The following is a 17,017-nucleotide window of genomic DNA, read 5'->3' on the forward strand; positions in this document are numbered from 1 at the left end:
GATCCTTGGTCTTGACACCCAAGTTGTAGTCTCTACAAGTAGCTGTATTGTTGCACGCCACCCCAATATAAAAGCAGTGCAATATTCCAGGTGCTTACCCTGGGTCCATGTTTCCTTTTTGGAATGAGGCATAGTGGTTTTCTTAGGATATATGGTTTATTTACACACTTAGGATATATGGTTTATTTACATACATATGCAGTCTGAGCCTATGATGGAGGGTTTCACAGCATCAGCACCCCAAGAGTGCCTTGCTTTCCCCATAGCTACACCCTTAGATTCAAACAGAAATCAAACATTGCTTGACTCTCTGGCTTCCCATCTTGATGCTTTGCTTCTAGCTCACATCACACAACTCTCTGCTCTCAACTCTGCCTTTGTTCTTCTAACCACCAGCGAGTTGAGAGAGGGGACCCCACCTATTTCCCATCTTGCACAGAGCCCCTTTCTTTGTTCCCTTAATGGCCCATGACCTCACCAGGAAGCTAGCTTGGCTACTCCAAGAATTAGAAGGGGGCTCGGGCATTCAGCCTAACCCCCACAAAACTCATAACACAATTATCTGTGTTGAACAAAGGCATTATGGGAAAAGAAGCCCAAGCACTACTTTTAACATTCACAGGAGCAAATTGACTAGGTAACACATGTGCATAAGGAAGTTCATATTCCTTTTTGCTATTCATGTAGAAGAGTTTGAATATTAGGCTTTATCGAAACATGACAAGAGGAATAAAGCAAAAGCAGCTTATACTATAAATGGGAAAAATCTGTTTGCATCAATCAGTCTAGTAGCTGAATTACAGTAATCAAGCTAGAGTCCTTCAGATGTTTTGACCTATAGCTCATTGTCCAAGACTCCGAGTGGCTGTGATGACTGGGATCGGTGGGAACTGTATTAAAAAATGTCTGAAGGGCACAAGGTTGGCATAGGTTGCATAATAATTTCAAAACTTTCCAGGTTGCCTGGCTGATGCTTCGAGGTTTTAGCATGATAACCATGTCAAGGACTCAAAACTATTACAGATTAGGGTCACTATTGTATATTCTGTGTACATGTTTATTATTATGAGAAAATAATAAAGTTTAGAGCAGATAACAAGTATTTCTCATAAACACATTTTAGTACATCTCCTGTCCATTGAAAAGCACATAGGTAGCATTAGATTACATTTCTAAAACTCTGTTGACATTTACTTTTTCTGTTCTTTTATGTCACTTGCTGTGCACTTCGTGCTTAGTGTCTAGGGCTAGTAGCCTGGAAGGCAACAGGGGCATGTGGTCAATCATTTGTGTGAATTGATGAGACGGTATTTGTTACCATAGATTTAACTAGTCTTATTCAGACATGACATGCAGATTTCCCTTTTGATAGAGGATAACAGTCATTTTGAGAGACACCCACCCACAAAAGCCACAGACATGATGCCTGACTCAAATCTTTACCCACTGCTTTGCAATGCAAAACTGGTGGAGTTTTTGGTACTTTCTGATTAAAGCAAAAGTATTTTACAGGGGTTTTCCAGCATCTTAGATGGTTGCTCAAAAACAAATCAGCTGAGGTTAGTGGAGGGGGACGGAGACATTTTTTTTTTTGCTTATCTTTGACGCTCATTCAAAACAAAAAATAAATCAACCCCAAAAGAAATTGAGTGTGGTAAAACATGGCAATACCACTCCAGGTGTAGGAGAACAAATCATACTGCGAGGGCTTTAGTGGAAGAAACAGCTAAGGTGGGCTTTTTGATCAGCATCCACTCTTACAAGCTCTGGCACCCATGCTAATTCTATTGCACAGTTTTTCCCAACCTGCTGTTTTCCAGATATTTTAGACTACAGCTTCCATCTGTCCCAGCCAGTTTTGGAGTTGCAGTCCAAAACATCTGGAAAGCACCAGTTTGGGGAAGGTTGTTATAGAGGCATAGGAATCACTTTGGAACTTGTAGCATTTGGACACAGCATACCAAAATATTGAAAGCCTTCTACTTGAAAACTTCCAAAGCACAAAAGGCATGATATATTGGTTTTGAGGAAGCCTTTATCTCTTATAGTGCAGGTAGTCGTACTCTGGGAAAGGAAAAGGACTGTTTCTAGGTGGTCACTGTTGTGTGTTGATAAAGTGAATTGATAGTATACTAGTGAGGTATTTCACAAAAGGAGAACATGAATGTGATTATTCATATACGCAAACCAATGGTGAAAGATGGCGGATGAGAACTTTTAGAAGTAACATATACTGGAGTATTCTTTCCATCTTTCAACAAATCCTATGTATTCAGACGTAAGTATCTCTGGGTTCAGTGGGACTTACTCTGAAGTAAGAGCATAGGACTGCAACATTAGTAGCTTAAATAGAAATGAAGAAGTTTGGTTCAGTTAATATGGCACTCTGTTGTTGAATAGTTATAGAAGTATGGCAAGATATGGCGGTTTATGCAACTATATTAGACACAGGAACCCAGTCCATATAAATTTTTGGAGCTTTAGAGAACAATAAGGCAGGAATCTGTTTTGACCCATATCACTTTTATCCCCTTTTATCCAGTGAGACATGCCTAATGTTCAATAATTTTCAGTTGAAAGTAATGAATTGATGCCACTAATTTTAAAAACTCTTTTATTGTATGATGTTCCCCCACCCCCATGCTTTAGGTGTAAAGGAATGGGAGTGGAAAGGAATTCCCCCCAGATCAGATGTGTCAGCAGTTCTTTTTCCTGTAGTGAGTACAATAGGTGTACTCTGCCTCTGCCTATGTAACTACCGGTACATATTTTCCTAAGCACATTTTACCTTTGTTGCTCATATTTTCTGCTTTGGCACAAAGTCTTCTGTTAGGGGCAGCATACCTAGAGAACCCCGCTGCCGCAGTAGAGGGGATCAGGTCCCTACATTATAGTGTACTTTATTAAAAGCCACCCTCACCACAAAATCATCCTTGTTTGTTGGTTATTAGAAGATGATAGCCAATTTATTATTTGCATGTGTGCAAGAGCTGTTGCAGACCAACAATGGATGGATATTTGTTGTTGTTGTTGTTTAGTCGTGTCCAACTCTTCGTGACCCCATGGACCAGAGCACGCCAGGCACTCCTGTCTTTCACTGCCTCCCGCAGTTTGGTCAGACTCATGCTGGTAGCTTCGAGAACACTATCCAACCATCTCGTCCTCTGTCGTCCCCTTCTCCTTGTGCCCTCCATCTTTCCCAACATCAGGGTCTTTTCCAGGGAGTCTTCTCTTCTCATGAGGTGGCCAAAGTATTGGAGTCTCAGCTTCAGGACCTGTCCTTCCAGTGAGCACTCAGGGCTGATTTCCTTAAGAATGGATAGGTTTGATCTTCTTGCAGTCATGGGACTCTCAAGAGTCTCCTCCAGCACCATAATTCAAAAGCATCAATTATTCAGCTCAAAAACATTGCTTTACAACTTCCTATCAAGGCAGATCACAGATTCAGCTGCAAGTATAATATGGAAGATGAAAAATGATATACTTGAGAGGCAGTGTTATATAGTGGTTAGAGCTGGACTAGGGAGATCCACATTTACGTTCCCTTCTTAGCCAGGAAGCTCACTGAGGAGGTCATTCTCTCTTAGCTCAACTTAAAGCAGGCAGGGGGAAAGAATTCTTTATGCTCTCTCAAGCTTCTTGGTGGAAAAACAGGATATACAGTGGTACCTCAGGTTAAGTACTTAATTCGTTCCGTAGGTCCGTTCTTAACCTGAAACTGTTCTTAACCGGAAACACTACTTTAGCTAATGGGGCCTCCCGCTGCTGCCGCGCCGCCGGAGCATGATTTCTGTTCTCATCCTGAAGCAAAGTTCTTAACCCGAGGTAATATTTCTGGGTTAGTGGAGTCTGTAACCTGAAGCGTATGTAACCCGAGGTTCCACTGTACATAGAACAGCTTAATAACTTAACAAATTGGGACAACGGCTGCCAAGAGGCATTCTGTCTTTCAGACACCTTATTCTGTGCGGCCCCTGATTTACTTTTGGGGCTTTAACTCCCACCTGCAAAGGGGGCCATAAATGCAATTTCAATGCAAGTTATTCTTTTGTGAGTACAGCAGAGGGCCCAATCCATATACTGTGCACTTGGCCCCAGTAATTCTGGTAGTACTTCTGAGGTCACCTAAGCAATCGCCTCGCCACATATATCTCTGCCCAGCAACTGTGTTCCTGATAAGGGGAAATGAAGAGAGTACAGTGGTACCTCTGGTTACATACTCTTCAGGATGCACTAAATTCTTCCAGCCATCTGGAATCAATTACCAACTAGAATTAGGCACCAAGCGTCAGGATGTTTAGACACCCATATTTTTTTATTAAGAAGCTTTTTGTGAGATGTGACCCATTCTTTTGTGAACTATTAACTATGTCTGTAGGAAAGGTTTTATTGTTTTTAGAATTTGTAGGAAGCCTTGGCATAGGCATTGGGCGTGTATCTGAGGCATGACAGGGTCTGCTCAGGGGTGGATCCATAGCAAAACGTAGGTTTACGCAGATGGCCCCCAAATGCTGCGGGAAGCCCACCAGCCCTGCACAACTGACTCTTTGGACAAAGACTTCCCTCCAGACCCCTCTAATGTGGTACCCTGTTATCACTGTCACAGGGATAAATGTATGAAAGACTATAGGATTCTACCCAAGGCCTAAACTGCCAAAGCTGTGACTAGTGCTATGGGGAAGGCGAAACCTGCAGAACAGAGAAAAATCCTTCCCAGCCCTGAATATGATGACTGTCAAAAAACCACAGCAAAGCCTGAAAAGGAATTGATTAAAACAGCAAACAACTAAAACGAAGGCAGGGAGAAGGGTGGGTGACGCTCTTGCCTGACTGGATGAGGAGGGTAGGATTGGCTGGGAATTACAGTTGCCAAGCGGACCTGAGTGAAGCATTTCTCCCTCAGGTCCATTCATCAATCCACACCCCACTAAGGCGGCCACGGATTGGCTCATTTGAATCAGTGGGTTTGGCGGGAACCCATGAGCCTCCATGGTGGCTGAGGGGGACATGCTGTACATCCAAGCAGCAGTGAAGGCGCTGCACCAGGCCGCAACCACCGCCCACCAATGAGGTACGGTAAGCGGCCATTCTTTGCATTAGAATGCATTTACTTTAACTTCATTCAATCTGCAGAGGAGAGGTCACATACTGTTTCTAGCCACTGAATTACAAATGTGATGTTGGCATCTGTGAGACGATCCTAAGCAATATCTTCAAAAGGTTAAGTACTCTAAATATGGTTCCTCTATTCAGAAACCCAAAGGACAGTTTGAAAATCCAATTATGACACTTGAACTTGATCATGTTATAGACAACTTGAACTGTTGCTGGGAACTACATTATAACTTTTCCGACAAAAGTATCATTCAAGGCTCCCTTTTGGGTGGCGCTGTGGGTAAAACCTCAGCGCCTAGGACTTGCCGATCGTCAGGTCAGCGGTTCGAATCCCCGTGGCGGGGTGCGCTCCCGTTGCTCGGTCCCAGCGTCTGCCAACCTAGCAGTTCAAAAGCACCCCCGGGTGCAAGTAGATAAATAGGGACTGCTTATTAGCGGGAAGGTAAACGGCGTTTCCGTGTGCTGGGCTGGCTTTCCAGATGCAGCTTGTCACGCTGGCCATGTCACCCGGAAGTGTCTTCGGACAGCGCTGGCCCCCGGCCTCTTAAGCGAGATGGGCGCGCAACCCCAGAGTCGGACACGACTGGCCCGTACGGGCAGGGGTACCTTTACCTTTACCTTACACAAACTGAATTTGTTCATTCAGTTTTCTCCCCTTCTCAATATTGTTTGTAAAAAAATATAAGAATTGGAAAAACAATTAAACAAAAAGTTTAGAAACAATAAAGAGACTAAAAGAAACTGCTTGATGTTAAGAGCAGTTCAGCAATGGAACCACTTAACTAGCAGAGTGGTGGATTTGCCTTCTTCTGAGGTCTGAAGGGATGCCCTAGTGCTGGATTTCAGGCATCGGACATGGGGGTTGGAATAGATGGTCTACAGGGCCCATCAGTCATTTATACATCATCATGTGCAAGTGTCAAGCTCTTAAAATACAGAAAGACAGCAAAGGGGTGTGTATGCAGGGTGGGGGTGGGGAGCTTATTAACAGACAAAACTTCTGTACAGCAGCTGCACACACAGAGATGCCCTGTGTTATGGCTTCTTAGTTTTAGTATTACAACTACTGCTAGTTTTGATTTCTTTATTTAAAATGTTTGTATTTGTCATCTAACAGGATTTATGTTACACTTAATCAAAGCTGTACCGGTCAATACAAAGCGTCATTAGAGTCTAGATTAAGCCAGCAGGTAATAGCTGAATAACCTCTTTAGCCAATGAATCAGATTAGTAGATGTAACTTTTTTGGTTTTTAAATAAAGTTTCCTCCAATAATCAGGTTTCAGATCTTGTTTTAGAAAGAAAATGAAGTGTAATATAAGACTATAGCAAATCTACAAAGAATAAGCACCTTCTGTTACCACTTGTCCTTGTTTCCACATGTATAGGACTACACACACATCCACGAAACACACACTTAGCCCTTTAATTGTGAGCCATGGTGTGCCACAGCACAAAAATGGTGAGCATTTAGTGGAGCTAGCAATATTTTGGTTAAGCCTCTAGAGAGAGTAAGAGATGAAAAACCTGATGAGAAGCAGCAGCATATGAGTGACAGGAAGGCAGAGAAGGAGCAAGGCAACCATTGCCAAATAAGAATACAGGATGACAATCGAAAGTAGGCCAACAGATGGGTAAGGAATCAGGTTGGAGCAGTTTTTCCCAACCTGATGCCTTCCAGATGTTTTAGACACCAACTCCTGTCAGGCCCATCTAGCATAGTCAATAGTCAGGAGTGATGGGCAATATAATCAAACATCATCTGCAGGACCCCAGTGTAAGGAAGGCTGGGTTAGAGGAAGAAGCCAAAAGTGTATGCAGAATGCATGCAGCCATACATTCCCTGGGGATGCATAGTTGACTGAAGCACTAGAGAGGCAAGAGAGAAATTAGTTGGAGAGGAGGGAAAAAGAGATCAGAGCACAGTTACTACCAAGACAACCAGTGGTGGGTGGGTAGAAGGCGACTCTTCCTCAGGGATTTACTCTGCACTGGCGGTCACATGGTTATTCCTTATGATTTGCAATCATAGAATTGTAAAGGATCCTGATAGTCATCTAGTTCAACCCCCTGCAATACAGGAATCGCAACAATTCATGCCAGATGGCCATTTAACCTCTGCTTAAAAACCTCCAAGGAAGAGTCCATAGCTTCCTGAGGGAGTCCATTCCACTGTTGAACAGCTCTTACTGTCAGAAAGTTCTTCCTGGTGGCTAAGGCACCCTTTGAGAGAACAAGGTTTAACTTTTTTTTTTCTAGGCCACGATGAAGAGCTATAATCTAAGCTGTGAGTTGCCTTGAAAGAAAAAATACAGTGTAAGGAGACGGCTGCATGGTGGGGGTGGGGAAACAAAAGCCACAAGCAAAATACAAACATGGTTCTACTTGGGAATTCCTCTTAATGGCTTTTTTTTACTGAAGTAGTTTTACTAAAGCATAGGATGGGGAAAATATCTATAGTGTTGGTGGGATTTTTCCTTTCTCACCATGGGTAGTGAGTGCAAAGAAAAGTCTTCATTTAGTTGTGGGGTCCTATATGTGTTTACCAGTGGTTTCCCTTTTTAGGCCCACAGGAATCCAAACAATAGCTTTGCCACAAGGCATGATTAGGTTGGAACAAAGGGAGAATAAGGCTCATGTCTCCTGAATAGAGGTTGGGAAAAAGATGATGTCTTGATGAAACAGAGAAATTATCCCCAAATTTGTTTTATGAAGGATATATTGTGACAGACTTCATATAGTTGTAAGTCCTTGACTGCAAATCTGCCTTGACTGCAATTGCCAGGTAGTTTTTTAACTTTGGTTGTTGATTCATTAGGGCTTGTTGGCTTTTTTATTAGTATTTTACAGTTTTTTCAGTTGCATAAAATAAGGTGAAAAAAGAGAAAAGAAGAAAGTGCAATATATGCTATTGTATACAAGCATGGTGGCCATAATGCCAAGGTTGCAGGTTTGATCCCTGTATGGGACAGCTGCATATTCCTGCATTGCAGGAGGCTGGACTAGATGATCCTTAGTGTCCCTTCCAAGTCTATAGTTCTATGATTCTTATATATGCTAATACATATATAATTATTAATAACCACCTATAGTCTGTATAAACTTGTTTCACATGTAAGCATATTTATTCAAACAAAGTCTGATGTTGCAAGTGCCGTCATGCCTTCAGTCCATTGATGAAAGGAACCATAGTTTTTATTTGTTGGCTTAACTAGCCGTTCTTAACCACATGCAGTTCACCGGTTAATGCAATGGAAATACCGTACATCCAGGGGAGATAATTTGCTATTTAAACTTTCTGTAAGTAAAACTACTGGATTTGCAGTATTACCCATACCTGAGTTCTCAACTGAAACATCTGACTTAATGACTGTACCTATAAATGCCAAGCTGCTTTCCTTTAAAAGAAAAATGTTGAAGCTTTGCAATATATAAAGTAATAAATTCTTTGCAAATTCAGTATTTGACAGATTTAATTTTTAATTACAAACTAACTGACTTATAATGGATTGAAAAGAAGTAAAAGTTTTATTACAGTACTTAAAATTTTACATGTACTGATTCTTCCCATTTTGGAATAATGGGAACTTCAGTACTCAATTCACATTTAGGCTGCAGTTCTGAGAACGCTCACCCGGGAGGATGACCTATTAAACACAGTGGGATTTCTCTGAGTAAACAGGAATAAAATTATGTTGCAACAGTTGTACAGTTGTGAAGCATTTACAAATATTTCTCCTTGCCTAGTCACAATCATTGGTGAGATCCAAAACATCCTGCAGCATTCTTCCTATTCACCAAACAACAATTTTGTTTTTCCATGACTATTACTTAAGAGGATTTTTAAAATATATACAAGTTTTGGTGTAAGAGAAATTCTGTGATAATGCTCATGAAGAGATGTCCATTGGAAAGAGTATACTGCTCAGTTGTGCAAGAGTTCTGAACATTCATAAAAAGCTCATTATTCCCATTTGTTTTAACAGATCCCAATCAGCCTGTGCTTGAGACACTATATGAAAATAAGTTGAGCAGCCCACACAGGTAAAAAATCTGCAAACACAAACACATGAAGATTCCTAGCTTGGAACAACATGTTTTGTTTTAGCTATAATCACCCATAGAAATTTTTAGAGATGGACGGGAATGGGTGAATTCAGTTCGGATGACCATCATATCTACTACTGTGGGCAAGAAACCCGTAAAAGAAATGGAGTAGCCCTCATAGTCAACGAAAGAGTGGCGAAAGCTGTACTGGGATGCAATCTCAAAAATGATAGAATGATCTCGATACGAATCCAAGGCAGATCTTTTAACATCACAGTAATCCAAGTTTATGCACCAACTACTTGTGCTGAAGAAACTGAAATTGACCAATTCTATGAAGACTTACAAGACCTTATAGAAGTGACACCAAAGAAGGATGTTCTTCTCATTATAGGGGATTGGATTGCTAAAGTAGGGAGTCAAGAGATAAAAGGAACAACTGGCAAGTTTGGCCTTGGAGATCAAAACGAAGCAGGGCAAAGGCTAATAGAGTTCTGTCAAGAGAACAAGCTGGTCATCACAAACACGCTTTTCCAACAACACAAGAGACGACTCTACACATGGACATCACCAGATGGGCAGCATCGAAATCAGATTGAGTATATTCTCTGCAGCCAAAGATGGAGAAGCTCTATACAGTCAGCAAAAACAAGACCTGGAGCTGACTGTGGCTCAGATCATCAGCTTCTTATAGCAAAATTCAAGCTTAAACTGAAGAAAGTAGGAAAAACCACTGGGCTGGTAAGATACAATCTAAGTCAAATCCCTTATGAATACACAGTGGAAGTGAGGAACAGGTTTAAGGATTTAGATTTGGTGGACAGAATGCCTGAAGAACTATGGATGGAGGCTCGTAACATTATACAGGAGGCAGCAACGAAAACCATCCCAATGAAAAGGAAATGCAAGAAAGCAAAGTGGCTGTCCAATGAGGCCTTACAAATAGCGGGGGAGAAAAGGCAAGCAAAATGCGAGGGAGATGGTGAAAGATACAGGAAATTGAATGCAGATTTCCAAAGAATAGCAAGGAGAGACCTTCTTAAACGAGCAATGCAAAGAAATAGAGGAAAGCAATAGAATGGGAAGAACCAGAGATCTGTTCAAGAAAATTGGAGATATGAAAGGAACATTTCATACAAAGATTTCCATAATAAAGGACAAAAGTGGAAAGGACCTAACAGAAGCAGAAGACATCAAGAAGAGGTGGCAAGAATACACAGAGGAATTATACCAGAAAGAAATGGATGTCTCGTATACCCCAGGTAGTGTGGTTGCTGACCTTGAGCCAGACATCCTGGAAAGTGAAGTCAAATGGGCCTTAGAAAGCACTGCAAATAACAAGGCCAGTGGAAGTGATGGTATTCCAGCTGAACTATTTAAAATTTTAAAAGATGATGCTGTTAAGGTGCTACACTCAATATGCCAGCAAGTTTGGAAAACTCAGCAGTGGCCAGAAGATTGGAGAAGATCAGTCTACATCCCAATCCCAAAGAAGGGCAGTGCCAAAGAATGCTCCAACTACCGCACAATTGCACTCATTTCACATGCTAGCAAGGTTATGCTTAAAATTCTACAAGGAAGGCTCAAGCAGTATGTGGACTGAGAACTCCCAGAAGTGCAAGCTGGATTTAGAAGAGGCAGAGGAACCAGAGACCAAATTGCAAACATGCGCTGGATTATGGAGAAAGCTAGAGAGTTCCAGAAAGACATCTACTTCTGCTTCATTGACTATGCAAAAGCCTTTGACTGTGTCGACCACGGCAAACTATGGCAAGTTCTTAAATAAATGGGAGTGCCAGATCACCTCATCTGTCTCCTGAGAAATCTCTATGTGGGACAAGAAGCTACAGTTAGAACTGGATATGGAACAACTGATTGGTTCAAAATTGGGAAAGGAGTACGACAAGGCTGTATTTTGTCTCCCTGCTTATTTAACTTATATGCAGAATTCATCATGCGAAAGGCTGGGCTGGATGAATCCCTAGCCGGAATTAAGATTGCCGGAAGAAATATCAACAACCTCAGATATGCAGATGACACAACCTTGATGGCAGAAAGTGAGGAGGAATTAAAGAACCTTTTAATGATGGTGAAAGAGGAGAGCGCAAAATATGGTCTGAAGCTCAACATCAAAAAAACGAAGATCATGGCCACTGGCCCCATCACCTCCTGGCAAATAGAAGGGGAAGAAATGGAGGTAGTGAGAGATTTTACTTTCTTGGGCTCAATGATCACTGCAGATGGTGACAGCAGCCACGAAATTAAAAGACGCCTGCTTCTTGGGAGAAAGGCGATGGCAAACCTGGACAGCATCTTGAGAAGTAGAGACATCACCTTGCCAACAAAGGTTTGTATAGTTAAAGCTATGGTTTTCCCAGTAGTGATGTATGGAAGTGAGAGCTGGACCATAAAGAAGGCTGATCGCCGAAGAATTGATGCTTTTGAATTATGGTGCTGGAGGAGACTCTTGAGAGTCCCATGGACTGCAAGAAGATCAAACCTCTCCATACTGAAGGAAATCAACCCTGAGTGCTCACTGGAAGGACAGATTGTGAAGCTGAGGCTCCAGTACTTTGGCCACCTCATGAGAAGAGAAGACTCCCTGGAGAAGACCCTGATGTTGGTAAAGATGGAGGGCACAAGGAGAAGGGGACGGCAGAGGACGAGATGGTTGGATAGTGTTTTCGAGGTTACCAGCATGAGTTTGACCAAACTGCGGGAGCCAGTGGAGGACAGAGGTGCCTGGCGTTCTCTGGTCCATGGGGTCACGAAGAGTCGGACACGACTAAACGACTAAACAACAACAACAACATACATCAGCTTTCCCCAACCCTTAGGTCCCCAGATGTTTGATGTTGAGATGACAACAACTCGTACCATCCCCAGCCAGTATGGTAACTCTAACGCTTCATTATAGGCATGATTGAGAATGTAACTGGAAAGAGAAACAATTGTGATAAATTCAGAGTTTATATTCTCACATGTGATGATTATGAGTAGTGACCAGCATTGCAACTAAAATCCACAATGTAGGGTTCAGAGTTGAATGAATGACACAAAAGGCCACTAGTTTTCCAGAAGGTGTAAAGAGTTTTAACCTGTTTAATATAAATAAATCAGCATGCTTTGTTTTTGTTTGGTAATTCCAGTATGGCATAAGGTGTGTGTGTGTGTGTGTGTGTGTGTGTGTGTGTGTGTAAGAGAGAAAATATGCAAAAACAGAAGTATTAAAACATGTATTCCAATAACGGGCTATCTATTGTTAATTTAGTGCCAGGACCCTAGTTTATCCTTTGTTTCCAGCAACATACAAAGCAAACACCGAGGAACTGAAATACGGAAGGAAACCAGTGGGTAAGGTTAACATGAAATTTTTAATTTAATTAAACATGGGTTTGAAGAGGAACACAGCTATTTTTGGTTTGGTGAAGCATCAACTGCCTTAAGACTAAAAACACTTGCACATAGAAACATTAGCCTTTGCACGTTAAAGTAATACCAGATATGCTGCCTGGCTTGGAAATGGACTTTAGTATTAGACACAGTGCATAAGGCTGGTGTAGCAGTAAGTGATCAATCATTATCTACCCCAGCCTTTGGTTTTCAAGCACAGTACTTTATTGGCAAATGCATTTACTTCCCCTTCAGGTAAGCAGTGTTCATGACAGCATAAGCTGAATGGAGAGTAGTTTCATTAGTGCTGAAGAAGAATGAGACTATCACACTGAAGTACTATACATTATTATTATATATTTTATTTAAATATCTATATTTATGCATTTACAAACTTTAATAAGCATTCATCATTTCCACTTTTTTATAGCAGAGAATTAGCTTCTGTAAAATGACCATGTACAAAACTAGGCAACAGGTTTTTTTCCCATTTCTCAGCTGTCGTGAGCAATAAAAACGTGACCAAGATGGAATGAAAACTAAAATACAATCTCAAACCAGTGGCTCTTTTGCAAGTATTACAAAATCAGTGCTCAGCTAGGAGTCCCAAAAGGGATATTTAACATTTTAATTGGTTTAATGCATGAGGGGAATGTACTTCTGAGTTACAAAGTGCAGATGCTCAACTGAGGTGGTAGCCTGCAAACCCTTCTAGGATCCTCTAAATCAATATGGCACACGCACACACAGGGGAAAAAAATCTAGAGGATTACACTGATCTGCAGCAGTGTCAAATCCTCCTAGTTTTAATTTTTCAATAAAGAAAAAGGTTCATTTCAATACTTCAGATTTCTTCATAAATGAATGCTTTAGCCTCTTGCACACCTCTTGAGATTTAGGGATCAGTCCACCAAGGTGCAGCTTTGCACTGTGGTGGGTTCTGGAATCCTCAAAGTAACATTTAAGAACTTTGGGTGGTATTCAGAGTTTTACTCAAAGCAGACCTCTTGAAAAATAATGCACCTAACTTAGTCATGGTTATTCATTCCAATGGGTCTATAAAAACTCATTGCTCATTTTAATTTAAATCAAAAATAGATAAAGAGGAATGTTGGGAGATGGGGGTGGTAAGAGGAAGCACCATTGCCATGATGTGTCAATCTCTCAGAATGCCATGTGTTACAAAAATGTCCTGGAGGACAAAACCTCGCCAGGAACACGGTTTCTCAGCAGCCTTGCTTAACTGTGTCATTTGATGCCATTTAGTAAATGATGTAAGATGACACCAAAGATGTGTGCACTCCCTGTAGGACACACAGGAGTAAAGAACAAATATAGTGTGATTGCATAATTCATATTGCACAACTGTATAAAAACCCCATAAATACCAGCTATCTGAAGGTCTTAAATACAAAATACAGGTCACGTACTATTTTAATCAATAATCATTTTCAAGTGCAAGTTAGGTGTGCCCTTCACTTCTTCCTATAAAAGGCATTTTTTTTTGGCACAAATGTAACCCCCCCTTCCAATAATGTGCCCATACTTTCTCAATGAAGCCCTATACATACAGTATAAAAAGAAGGTTATTTACACACAATGAACTAGGTATACAGAAACAGCTTTAAGGGTTGAATCTCAACTCCTGTTATGAAAATGGGGAATAGGGTGGGCAGACAAGCCACCCATCTGATTTATGCTGGTTGCTGTGGGTTCACATTGATAGAAGCAGGATGTCCTAGGAGACCAATACGCTGTTTTTGCTTCCTCTGCTCTGTCATCTGGAAAATTGAAACATGTACTTGGTTAGACATAAGCACTTCCTGTACGTCAGACCACAGAATGAGCTATTGCTGTTATATTGTGGTCAAGGCTTATTCTGAAAGCCATTTGCAACAGAAAGCACGATCCTGTTTGATGCATCAAAAACAATTAAGAGAAAAACAGCTACCCCACCCCCGCCCAGTTGGGAAAATCCAGAGAGAAAGTTTGGGAGTCTAGCACGAAGTGCTCATTGACTCCTCATGACAGCAAGCAAGCTACGTGGTGGAATGGAGAGGTTGGGACATGGGAAATGCAAAGGAAAATCCCCACTCAGTCCCCACAGAGCTCAGCTGGGTGACATGGGCAAGCTATCAAATAAGAAGTTCAAACAAATAAATGCTTGCATGGTAGCTGTATTAAATCCAACGTTGGAGAGCCTGCTTTATATGTGGCAACATTTTGTGTGTAGCAGCTCCCTAGGTAGAATGTTCAGTTCTGCAAAATGACAGCCCCATCATTTTGGCTGGCACAGCTATTTGCTATTCTCCAGGATCTTGCAGAAGGGAATAGGAATGGACTCTATTCTATCCCCACCTGCTGATGCAACCCACTCTTAGGCTGTGTGCCACACATATCCCTGAGTAGAAACTTGAGCTTGGGAACACAGAATGCTACTGGATTGGGAACAAAATTCAGCCCAATGGAAGGGAGGCAAGTCAACCCGGTCCCTTTGTTAACACAGCAGCAGGCTATGTTAACCTGATCCTGCATCTAGAACTGGTACACTGATTCATAAAATTGGGCTGGAAGGTATTTGAATATGAATTTGCAATGTACCCAAGATATAAATGACAATTAGAAAATTACATTTTAGGCTGAGGAGATACACTGCACTGAGTGTTTACAACAAGCTGATTCAAAAATAAGTTTTAAGTAACTGCAATGTTACACAACTAGGAGTAAATGGCAGTGGACTAATTTCTGAGTAGACATGCATAGGACTGCATTGTAAGAGCCACACCTCTGCAGAAAAGTGCTTTGCCCAGCTACTGAAAAAGTGGCATTTAAGGGCTAAAACAAAATAAAAATAAACACAGTAGCAAGTGCAATTCAAAAGATTATTTATGTTACAATATGAATGTTACATTCTGTGGAAGTCAATTTTCTCCCTTTTTGAAAGGAACTTTGTATTACTAAACAAATATTTAAGCCCCACCCCAACTGCAAAAAGGTATTTACATTATTTTTAAATTTGCATATGCTTGAAGCATGTACTAAAATGTATATAATTGTTATTGAGATTTTATGTCTTAAACTACATAGAGAATGGGCAGATTACAAAATTAACTGCTAAAGAAAACAGAACTAAAGCACACTTAGTTAGCTAGTTTAGTGGAATGAGGGCCTAATCATAATCTTCATGCAATATCTCTAAATGTTCATGAAATATCATTCTGTCATGAATTAGCTACATTTCCATTATGGTGGAAGAAATGTTTAAGCTTGGTGCTTTAGTGCCTGATAAACCAGTTGCCTTTAATTATTTGTGATTTGCAGCATATTGCTTGCCAATTAGCATTTGCAACACATCACTTAAGTGGATCCTGAGGCAAACTATTAGTTGTTTTCCTTCCCTTCCTTTTAAAGGGTGTATGCACCTTTAAAACCTGGTTGTTTGCATATTCATACGAGGTTCACAGAGTGCATTCGTGAGATGTACAGGGCTGGGGTAAGTGGAGGCCACAAGTCACTGCAGAAAGTGCTTGGTCAGTACAAATCTGGTCCATTATTAGCATTATGGAGAATCCAAAATTTTTTTGAGTTATGTGGTTTGTGAACAAGCAATGTTGCCATAGCAACAGACCCTCCAATTGTTCCTCTTTTCCAAGGACAGTTCTGGATTTACAGAAGCCATCTCGGTTTCTGATTTGATCCCTGAATGTCCCACTTTTCTTTAAGGTGTCTCTATTATCACTGGAAAAATGTTGGAGGGTATGGTGTTATGAAATCCCCAAGCCAAGGAGACGTCTGAAGGCAGCCCTGTATAAGGAAGATTTTAAATGTTTAATGTTTTAGTATATTTTTATATATGCTGGAAGCTGCTGAGAGTGGACGGGCAACCCAGTTAGATGGACAGCGTATAATAATAATAATTGGATAGGGCGTCCCTGTTTTCATTGGAGAAAATTTGGAGCTACGTAGCAAAGGCGGTGGGAGCATATGGGAGAGGTACAATCACATGTACAACTGGATCCTTCTCTGGTATATTGCTTGCAAACTACTAACTTTGTGTGTGTTTGTGTGTGTGCTTGTGATGTAATGACATGCTGTGGAGTGTGGTATAAAAAAAGCAGACCAAGGCATTTACTAAAGAAAGAAAAAATGTAAAGGTCATATTAACTCCTGCATAAGTGTACTGAAAATTCGTAACAAACCAACAACTTTGTATTCATTAAATTGCCAGTGGTATTTTTTTTTAATAGTTTGCCAGGAATGTTTACACCACTTGTTGCAGTTCAATAGTGTTTCAAATGGAATTGTTGGATTTTGGCATTAATGACAGCTCTAGTCTCTAGAAACCAATTAGAAGTGACAGCTGTGAAAGGGAAACTTGCTCTTATTTGATTCAAACCAGACTCTCAGTTAGCTCTTCTTTCTAGAAAGGGTTGTTCCTAATGAGAAAGTGATGTATTGGTAT

The 17,017-nt window shown here is 41.0% G+C and overlaps 1 protein-coding gene and 1 long non-coding RNA gene across 9 annotated transcripts in view; one reads left to right on the forward strand and one right to left on the reverse strand.

Annotated features, from left to right (window-relative positions):
• The window catches only part of LOC310838108, a 46,156-nt gene that overhangs the window by 16,152 nt on the left and 12,987 nt on the right, over positions 1 to 17,017 (forward strand). Inside the window, exons 4-6 of the long non-coding RNA XR_014560674.1 lie at positions 4,904 to 5,071; positions 9,102 to 9,159; positions 12,434 to 12,516. This is a non-coding gene — a long non-coding RNA (uncharacterized lncRNA). The remainder of the gene's footprint in view (positions 1 to 4,903; positions 5,072 to 9,101; positions 9,160 to 12,433; positions 12,517 to 17,017) is intronic.
• ITPR1 (inositol 1,4,5-trisphosphate receptor type 1) overlaps positions 12,518 to 17,017 on the reverse strand; it is a 198,376-nt gene continuing 193,876 nt past the window's right edge. For all 8 annotated transcript variants that reach the window (XM_083722101.1, XM_083722096.1, XM_083722098.1 and 5 more), the window contains one exon: positions 12,518 to 14,336. In XM_083722101.1, coding sequence (XP_083578227.1) covers positions 14,250 to 14,336 — 87 coding nt within the window. In that variant the 3' untranslated portion in view covers positions 12,518 to 14,249. The remainder of the gene's footprint in view (positions 14,337 to 17,017) is intronic.

Source organism: Podarcis gaigeae, assembly GCF_964106915.1.
Source record: "Podarcis gaigeae genome assembly, chromosome: 2".
Classification (NCBI taxonomy): domain Eukaryota; kingdom Metazoa; phylum Chordata; class Lepidosauria; order Squamata; family Lacertidae; genus Podarcis; species Podarcis gaigeae.